This window comes from Rhinolophus sinicus, chromosome 14, assembly GCF_057876585.1.
Source record: "Rhinolophus sinicus isolate RSI-liver-muscle chromosome 14, RSI-T2T, whole genome shotgun sequence".
Taxonomy (NCBI): Eukaryota; Metazoa; Chordata; class Mammalia; order Chiroptera; family Rhinolophidae; genus Rhinolophus; species Rhinolophus sinicus.
In genome coordinates this window covers 16,916,488-16,927,329 of record NC_142514.1, presented here as the reverse complement: position 1 = coordinate 16,927,329, position 10,842 = coordinate 16,916,488, and the positions used below count along the sequence as shown (strand labels likewise).

At 37.7% G+C, this 10,842-nt stretch overlaps 1 protein-coding gene across 1 annotated transcript in view; it reads right to left on the bottom strand.

Annotated features, from left to right (window-relative positions):
• Nucleotides 1–384: 384 nt before the first annotated feature.
• Nucleotides 385–10,842, bottom strand: part of CLIC4 (CLIC family member 4) — a 61,538-nt gene continuing 51,080 nt past the window's right edge. Inside the window, exons 5-6 of the mRNA XM_088790555.1 lie at nucleotides 1,348–1,529; nucleotides 385–565 (exon numbers count right to left, since the gene is read on the bottom strand). Coding sequence (XP_088646681.1) covers nucleotides 401–565; nucleotides 1,348–1,529 — 347 coding nt within the window. The 3' untranslated portion in view covers nucleotides 385–400. The remainder of the gene's footprint in view (nucleotides 566–1,347; nucleotides 1,530–10,842) is intronic.

The window sequence follows — 10,842 nt, the reverse complement described above, 5'->3', positions numbered from 1 at the left end:
GTTTGGAGCTGACTGATGAGGTCCTGGTTACTATTTTAACTGTCAAACAAACACTGCACCTCAAAAGTCCTGCCACAGTGAATGGACACAATGATGACGGCCCTAGAGAGATGACAAACTACCTCTACAGTGAAAGTTTCTGGCGAAATGTCTCCAAATTAGAGGAGAGGAGGATACGGGGTAGGGGAGGTAGGCAGGATAAAATTTTAAAATAATACTGCTTAGGAGTGTATGTTTAAAGATAGCTACTATACCTTGTCTGTCCTTATCCTAATCTTGAATAACTGCCATGTTCATGCAAAATAAAATTTCTACTTTATAGGAAGAGGAGCAGTCTGTTAGGAAAAGCATATTCTTAGTCAAGGAAAGATGCGAAGACATCTCTCTCATAAATGTTATTTTACTTAGTAAGTCTTTTGGCTACATCACTATATGCTATTTCGACCTCCTTGTCACTGGGGCAGGTATTGGTGAACTCGTCCCTGCTGTAAGCATTAGTTAAGTATCTCCAGATCCCAGTCATTCCTTTTGGAATATCAAAGTTGCGGTATTTTTTGGCCACCACCTGAAATGCAAAGAGATCAATAGTTAACATTTGATTTTCCAAGTCCTGTAAACCAGACATACCTCTGATTTTAAGGCAAGTGAATTCTGTGAATCTCTGAGAAAAAAAAGCTTGGTGTCCTCCGTACTATTCTCATCAATTTCATCAGAGGGGGCGAATGAAGTTAGAAGTCACCTCCGTTCCAACTAGAAATTTCAACAATGATAAGGATTGTGAACTACACCAGCGCTTCAGGAGTGTAAGCGACTGCATATAACTGTCCTGACCATCCAGAGACAGCCAAGTGTAATCACTGGATAAATACTTTAAAACACACACACTATTTTAGATCTCGGTTTTTCTCGAGTGTGATTGCTCAACTAGTGTTCATCACTATTCTGTTCAACACCTTGTCTCACACAATAAATGCTCAAATATTTTTTTGCCTTAATAGAAAAAGCCGGGTGATCACAGAACAGAATTTGATGATGTAAGTCAGTGTAGCAAACTCTAGTTCAAAGGTACCTGTTACATCTTTGAATTGTTATGCAATCACAGAAAAATAAATAAATAATATTCCTCCTTCTCACATGCCTCAATTTTAAGACATAATTTTCCATTTTATTAACTCTAGGGTGTTTCAACGATTGCCTAAACAGCAATAAACTACACTATTTGGGGGCGGGGGGAGTCCTAGTCATATTGCCAGAAGATCAAACAGCTTTACGCACGAGGGAAATGCTGTCTTAGTACACAGAATACTGGGTCCAAGGGCAATGTGCCAGCACATCCGATGGGCCTACCTTGACAATGTGCAGTTTGGGCAGCAGGTTGCAATCAGCCAATGTCATTTCATTGCCATCCAGAAATTTACGTGTGGAAAACTTAATGTCCTCCATACTGTTCTCATCAATTTCATCAGGGAGAGGAGAATTCAGATACTCATCCAGTTTCTGCAGTGTTTTCAAGAGACCCCTCTCCAATGCTGAAAGAAAGACGGGAATACTGTAAGAAGGACAACCACCCGAGCCCCAAAGTACTCCATCACTCTTGCAGTCAATAACTGATTGTCACATGCTAGTAACAGCAAGCATCTGACACTAAGCACTCCAGGAACAAAACAGACCAGGTTCCTGCTCTCCTGGAGATGACTTACATGGGGCGGGTTATGAGACAAATAAATGTATTCAGATAAATATAAAAACAAGCATGACAGTTTCAGATGGTATCAGTATAAACTTGTTAATAACTAAATACCCCACATACGAACACACTATGGGCCAGCACAGTTGATATTTAAACTGGAAAAATGGGTAAGAAAAAACAAACCTATTATTTCAAACTAGGGAAGAAAATCCTGCCAAGACAGAGATATTTGCCCCCAATTTGAAGTCCTGCTCCCATGAGAATATTTCGATTTTTTTCACCACAATATGTGTTAAGAAACCTCAGTACAAATAATCCAAATAGAAACCCTGGAGAGTTTTTGCATTGTCTTATATTACACAAGAGCCAAGAATAGCACTATTGTGTAATAATATGAAACACACAGGTCAGATTAGGGAGCTCAGTTTACAACACTGAATTGAGAGGCCCCGGAGCCAAATAAATTAATATGCTGTAATTGTTACGATTCAGAGAGAGGTGCGACAGAAGCACCCCTGTCTGTCTGGGAAGTCAAGTTAGTGACCCTTAGCAGAGAGGGAGTGAGAACGTCATTAGAAAGAAATATGGAATAATAACAGACGTATCTTCTATTACCCTTTCTTACCCTTTACCTTCCCAATCCACCTTTCACCTCCCACTCCCAGAATATATGAGCTCACACACAGTTAATTACAGTACTTGGCCATAAAAGAAAGTTAAATAGCATGAGGTGACAATCAATGTACTAGTTGTAAGTTTGAATAAAGTTGGATCCATTACAGAAAAAGGCAGAGTTTTACATGCTGCCCATTAGTTATATCACCAGTAACATAAATATAGTCTAACTCCACCCACTCATCCCTTGGTACCTTCACAGCATCCAGACAATACGTGATGCTCTTAGTTGGGTAAGGGACTGTAGGCATCAAAAGAAATGAATGGACTTGAGAGGTACTTAGGAGATAAAAACCAACAGAGCTCAGAAACCAAACTGAATATGGAAAAAGGAGGCTAGATATACTCAACAAAATATAAATTGAGCCCCTACTACATGCCAAATCTTGTTCTAAACATTGTTAAATTCACTACTGAATGAAACATAAAAGTTGCCTATTCCCAGAGTTCACATTTTGGGGAGTGGAAGTAGTACAGAGAAGCTGGTCCACAAACAAACGGTCTCCACGGTGAATGCTGGTGCCACTTGCTGAGACCTTTACCTTCCTAGAGTAGATTCGGGGGGATGTGGAGATGAGTTTAGTACATGCTGACTTCAAGGTGTCACCATGACACCTGAGTAGAGGTGTGCAATAGACAGCTGAGTTTCAGTGTCTGGAACAGCTTGGCCCAGAGCAATATATTTGGAAGTCTTGAGAACAGAAATGAATGTTGAAGCCATGGAAGTGAAGGAGAGGCAGAGAGCCTGAAGCAGAGCCCTAGGAAACCTCACTGGTGACGTTGTGGGAGGCAGATAATACATTTTCACTGTCACATAGCACTCCGTCATATGATTCCATCGTAAGTTATTTATCCATTCTACTGTTAATGGAGTTGGTGGTGGTTCCAATTATGGGCTTATGACTAATTGTGTAACAAACATTCTTATACAAATCTTTTGATGCATATCTGTTCACGTTACACTCAAAAATGGAATATGGATGAGATATTACCTCACACCTGTTAGAATAGCTATTATCAAAAACACAAGAATTAAAAAGTTTTGGCAAGAATGTGGAGAAATCGGAACCCTTGTGCACTGTAGGTGGGAATGTAAAATGGTACAGCCACTACAGAAAACGGTACAGTGCTTCCTCAAAAAATTAAAAACTAACATATAATCCAGCAATTCCACTTCTGGGTGTTTATCCAAAGAAAATGAAAACACTAACTCAAAAAGATGTGCACCCTCAGGTTCATTGCAGTATTATTTACAATAGCCAAGATACTGAAACAACCTAAGTGTCTATCAACAGATAAAGAAAATGTGATACACATACCCACACAAACACATTATCCAGCCATAAGAAGGAATGAAATATTGCCATGTGTGACAACATGGATGAACCTTGATTTTGCTGTGAAGTAAGTCAGAGAAAGACAAATACTGGCACATTTCATTTATAGCACTTCGCTTCCCTGTGCTTTGCAGATAATGTGTTCTTTACAAATGGAAGGTTTGTGGCAACCCTGTGTTGATCATGCTATCGGCGCCATTTTTCCAACAGCACTTGCTCACTTCGTTTCTGTGTCACGTTTTGGTAATTCTTGCCGTATTTCAAACTTTTTCATTATTATTATATTTGCGATCTGTAACCAGTGATCTTTGATGTTACTATTGTAATTGCTTAGGGGAGCCACAAACAGCACCCCTATCAAACAGTGAATTTAGTCAATAAATGTGTGTGTTCTGACTGCCCCACTGATGGGCCATTACCCGATCTGTCTCTCTCCTTGGCCCTCCCTATTCCCGGAGACACAACAATATTGAAATTAGGCCAAATAAAAACCCTAAAACAGCTTCTAAGTGTTCAAGTGAAAGGAAGAGTTGCACATCTCTTACTTTAAATCAAAAGCTAGAAATGACTAAGGTTAGTGAGGAAGGCATGCTGAAAGCCAAGGTAGGCCAAAAGCTAGGCCTCTGGCACCAAACAATTAGCCAAGTTGTGAATGCAAAGGAAAATTTCTTCAAGTTCTACAGCCCATGGATCAAGGAGTAATTTCGACTTTCAAGTCTTATTATTTAAGAAATGCATTTTATAAGGCTATAGCTGCCATAAATTGTGATTCCTCTGATGGATCTGGGCAAAATGAATTAAAAACCTCTGGATTCACCTTTCTAGGTGCCATTAAGAACATTCATGATTCATGGGAAGAGGTCAAAATAGCAACATTAATAGGAGTTTGGAAGATGTTGCTTCAGCCCTCATGGATGACTGAGGGTTCAAGACTTCAGAGGAGGAAGTAACTGCAGATGTGGTAGAAATAGTAAGAGAACTAGAATTAGAAGTGGAGCCTTAAGCTGTGACTGAATCACTGCAATCTCAGGATAAAACTTAAATGGATGAGTTGTTGCTTCTAATAAAAGAGCAACGTGGTTTCTTGAGATGGAATCGACTCCTGGTGAAGATGCTGTGAAGACTGTAGAAATGACAACAAAGGATTTAGAATATTACATAAACTTAGTTGATAAAACAACAGTAGGGTTTGAGAGCATTGACTCCAAGTCTGAAAGAAGTTCTACTATGGGTAAAATGCTATCAAACAGCATCACATGCTACAGAGAAATCATTCATGAAAGGAAGAGTCAATCAATGTGGCAAACTTCATTGTTGTCTTATTTTAAATCACCACAGCCACCCCCAACCTTCAGCAACCACCACCCTGATCAGGCAGCTGCCGTCAACATCGAAGCAAGATTTTCCACCAGCAAAAAGATTACGACTCATAATAGATTTGCACCCTTAATAGACTACAGTACAAACATAACTTTTGTACGTACTAGGAAACCAAAAAATTCATGTGACTCCCTTTACTGAGATATTCACTTTACTGCGGTGATCTGGAACAGAACCCGCAATATGTCCGAGGTATGCCTTACTGTATTAACTTGTTATACACGGATCTAAAAAACAAAACAAACAAAACTCATAGATAGGGAGAATAGATTGGTGGTTATCGGAAGGGAAACAGGTTTGTGGGGTGGGCAAAATGGATGAAGGGGATCAATTGTATGGTGACAGAACTAGACTTATTGTGGTGTTTACTTTACAGTGTATACAAAGATCAAATTATGTTATACACCTGAAACTAATGTAATGTTATATATCAATTTTACCACAAGTAAAAAAAAGTGGGATAATGATTATAATCGTCTAAATTGCCATGATGGCTAAAAATAAAGATTGCATAAAATTTAAAAACAAAAAAGCCAGTTTCTGATAACTCAATACCTTTTAGTTTCTTTTCTTTTTTTTTTTTTTAAAGGTTTTATTGGAGAAGGGGAACAGGACTTTATTGGGGAACAGTGTGTACTTCCAGGTCTTTTTTCCAAGTCAAGTTGTTGTCCTTTCACTCTTAGTTGTGGAGGGCACAGCTCAGCCCTAGGTCCAGTTGCCATTGCTAGTTGCAGGGGGCGCAGCCCAGCATCCCTTGCGGGAGTCGAACCAGCAACCTTGTGGTTGAGAGGACGCGCTCGCTCCAACCAACTGAGCCATCCGTGAGCTCAGCGGCAGCTCAGCTCAAGGTGCCGTGTTCAATTTTAGTTGCAGGGGGCGCTGCCCACCATCCCTTGCGGGACTCGAGGACTTGAACTGGCAACCTTGTGGTTGAGAGCCCACTGGCCCATGTGGGAATCGAACCGGCAGCCTTCGGAGTTAGGAGCATGGAGCTCTAACCATCTGAGCCACCGGGCCAGCCCCACCTTTTAGTTTTTAATATGCTTTTTAAAAATTTATTAGTTATGTTCAGTCCTTGATATGGGCACTTTCTATTACTATTAGATTTTTAAAGTTATAAAATTTTAAAACTTGGGTCTGGTTTACATTAAACGAATAGTCCACTAAATCATGAACTTCTTCCTTCTCCTTCTTGTTCTTAAGTTCATGGGTAATCTCATTCCCTCTACCAAACCGTATGGTCTTTGAAGGTAAAGTCGGTGTCTTGTGCTTCCTCAGTATATCCTCTAAAATTCACAGCACTCCACCCAGATGCATTTGGACACTTGGTTAACATCTAGCCCAGACTAAGATAAAACAAAAATTAAGTAGAAAAGTTTTGAGTTTCTTAAATGTATGAAGAAGGTTAAGAAAGAGATTAGGTAAAAATGTAGAACAGACACTTTTAAATTCAGATGAGTGAAGATATTTCTACTTGACTATTATATCTTTGTGGGAAGCTGAGAATGAGGTAGACACTAAATACTGCTATAGAAAATAATAGCCATTCTTAAAATGTAAAGAAAAACTGGTAATATTTTTATTTAGGTAAATATCAAATTGGAATGTGTTATGTTAAGTGACAGACAATATCAAGATTAAAGAACTACCTGTTTTATTCATAAAAGGTCACTCTAGCCACAGCCAGGATCAAGCTAGTTTATTCCTTAGAGAAAATAGTTCAGCAGCAGGGCACTAGAACCCAGTACAATGAAATTGAGGAATTAAGAAGTTCAACTGCAACTAGAAAAGTGACAGGAAATCAAACTATCTAAAAATAAAATACAAAGGCAATAAATATAACCTTTCATTAATTACGTACTAGCTATTGATAATGCATACAGTCACTGAAATGTAAACAGACAGGAGAATCTCAGGACTGTTGAAGAAAAAAATTAAACATTCAATGTGTTTCCTGTCAAAAACAGTGCATACAGAATAAATACATATTACCCTGTTTCCCTGAAAATAAGACCTAGCTGGACAATCAGCTCTAATGCGTCTTTTGGAGCCAAAATTAATATAAGACCCGGTATTATATTATATTTTATTATATTATATTATATTAGACCCAGTCTTACATTATAGTAAAATAAGACCAGGTCTTATTTTTATATTAATTTTTGCTCCAAAAGATGCATTAGAGCTGATTGTTCAGCTGTCTTATCTTCGGAAAAACATGGTAGATAAGAGGACTTGTTCTTTGATCTGATTATAATGAACAGAATCAGAGCCTCTAAGGAAGATAATATTGCCTGAATTCAAACACTGAAATGTCTCAAATGGCACTTCAGTGGTATGGCAAGTTTATAATCTTCGACCTGCTCTAAATTAACCCTTTTCCTGAATTAATTCTCAAATGTATCCAATAGGAAAATAAAATACCCTAAATTTACGAGGTTGATAGCATATAGTATTTGTAATCCTATATGTAAGGCACGGACTAAAATTAAGCTAACAAAACATTACAGTTATTGTTCTTTCTATAATTTTGGACTTAGCATAGCACTTGCAATGAAGGTGAACTGCTGTACCTGGCGAGAATACTAGGTGATTTTTCATAGTTAAGAATGTCAGAATAAAGGGTATATTAGTGAAAACAAAGAATGCTGAATTAGTTTGACACAATTTTCACGTATCAATATTAGGAATGGCCAACAAAACAAGAAAAATAGAAGTACCAAAAAATACTAAAGAGGGGCCAGCCCGGTGGCTCAGGCGGTTAGAGCTCCATGCTCCTAACTCCGAAGGCTGCTGGTTCGATTCCCACATGGGCCAGTGGGCTCTCAACCACAAGGTTGTCAGTTCAATTCCTCAAGTCCCACAAGGGATGGTGGGCTCTGCCCCCTGCAACTAAGATTGAACACGGCGCCTTGAGCTGAGATGCCACTGAGCTCCCGGATGGCTCAGTTGGTTGGAGTGCATCCTCTCAACCACAAGGTTGCCAGTTCGACTCCCGCAAGGGATGGTGGGCTGCGCCCCCTGCAACTAGCAACGGCAACTGGACCTGGAGCTGAGCTGCACCCTCCACAACTAAGACTGAAAGGACAACAACTTGAAGCTGAATGGCACCCTCCACAACTAAAATTGAAAGGACAACAACTTGACTTGGAAAAAAGTCCTGAAAGTACACACTGTTCCCCATTAAAGTCCTGTTCCCCTTCCCCAATAAAATCTTTTAAAAAAAAATACTAAAGAGCATCATTCAATAAACATAATAAAGTTCTGAAGACAAACCATCACAAAGGAATTTGAAGTTGGTTAAAACAAAGAAAATGTCAGGATTAACCACTAGAAGGCAGTAGCAGGCCATCAGAAAGTAACTCGTCCTGCAATTAATAAGCAGCACTATTATTCTCTAATACCCCTGCTGTAGTAATACTGCTATCACTAAGAAGGTCTTTCAAAAAGCTCTCAAAAAAATTAGTAATGGAATAGAGGACATACAGTCAGTTTTAAATTAATTATGAAAATCAAAATACCCTTTTTTGCCTATGAGGATATACCAGAATTTAAAAGATTAACACACATATACACACACACCAGGGTCAGGAACGTGGGGAAATGAATACTTTTACGTTAGTAGGAATATTAACTGGTGTAGACTTTTGGAGAACAAAACCTTTTGACCTGTTTCACAAAGATATTCACTGGCAGCACTGTTTGTCATAATAAAAAAACTTGAGACAATCTAAATGTCTACCAACAGGGAAATGGTTAAATAAAAATCCGTATTACAGAATATTAAGCAGTATTTCTAAAAAAATGAGGTAGATCTATATTTTGAAGGATTTCCATCGCATAATATGTGAAAAAGACAACTGCATAATGTGTGTGTGTGTGTGTACAATGTTTGCAAAATTACATAGAAAAAAGGATCCATGCTAACTGTTGGGGAAGAGGTGATATGATATGATTAAGGAGTGCTGAAATTTTATTAAATTTATTTCTATACTATTTTAACTTTTTCAATCAGTATGTATTACTCTATTACCTGTATAATTCAAATGAGTAAACACAAAGCAGAAAACATTAAATGTAACAAGTCCATATCTGTTGTAGAAAAATAATACAATTCACAATGAAGAAAATAAAAATTATGAGCATTTACATGGATAATGCTGTATTTTAAAGCTACTGCTAGTTTTAATAAAGGGTAATCTTACACAAACAATTTTTAACACATAAGAAGAAAACAGGGAGAGGTAATGAGTATTTAAAGATGATTAAATGTAGTTTCATAGCTACAATGATGAACAATCATCCTCTGATTCCAAACACTTTTCCAGAGAGAAAGAGGGAGGCAGTGATTGAGGAGAATGAATCCTGAATAAAAACGAACTGATCAGAACCTATAGACTCCTTGCCTCCCTTTAAAAACAGGAATTTGGACATTATGGAATATGCCTCAGAGCATATAATGGCAGAGTTCATCACTGCTAAATTCATGGATGGGTTGCTTAAGAATATTATAAATACCAAAAAGACAAATAAATTATGAGTTACATTTGGGAGCTTAATAAGTTATATAAATTAATGAAATCACAGAACTGAAAAAAACCTAGGAGATCTGGGACAGGTCATACCTAACCTATCCCCATAAAAGGAATTACTCATTAATTTCTCTTGTAATGCTTCAAAAGATTTCACAAACTCTTATTCCCAACCAACTTGGACCTGTTACCACAAAAATTATATATTTTATCTGTCTATCTAGCTAGCTATCATCAGTGTCTCCCTTTGTTTTATTCTTTAAATCTTATTTGTTTACTTTGTACCCCAACCTAAGTATTGGCCCTTCTGTTTCACTTTCACTAGACCAATACTGTAGCAACTATTTAATCCATTGTTTAGAACTAGGTTTTAAAAAGTGTCCAAACCTATTCGATTTTGTAAAATATTTCATAGGCTGAATATGAAATATTATTTCGTAATTAAAAACCTGCCTATTCTGATTTACCATGTAAAACGACAAATCCATCTCTATGTAAATTGTTTATTGTTTGGGGGAATAAGGGAATGGATCATTAATTTCCTAGACTTATTTAAGGCATTTAATTACATGAAACAGACAGATAAGAGACCTGCAACAAATATACATAAGGGAGATTTCAAACACTGTTTTCTTTAGAAAAGTCTCATGGCAGTGACAGGCCCCTGTTGGGGGAAGTTGCTTGGCAACTGGAATTCTTATTTACCAACAGGTAATTTAATATAAGGCCTTCTAAGTTATGCACTGTGTAATCCACTATGTTGTTTGTTCCTATTTGGTTACAGAATTCAAAGGACAATAAGCGTTGGTGGCTACTTAAAACAGTATAACAAATAGATAGGAAAAAACAGAATACAAACTTATAGTTAAATGACTCACTTTCTCCCTTAGTCTCCCCCCTCAAACCCATCCGCCAAAGCAATTGTTGTTTTTTTAAAAAGCAAGCACATTTTATTCTCCTCTCTTCCCACCAAGTGTCAAAAAAAATAAAAATAAAAAATTCAACCACCCTCCAGCTTCCAAAAACCTCAAGAAATAAAAACATTATGACTTTTAAGAGTTCAAAGAACTATGTAGCAAGAGCATCTGGGTGCAAAAGATAGTTTTATGAAAAGAACAGTCACCTGCATGAAGGAAAAGGCAGAAGAGAAAAGATACTGTCTGTGGATAGGAGAGGGTCCACTGTACCTGTTTACTTAGTGTATAAAATGCTTACACAGAAACATTAG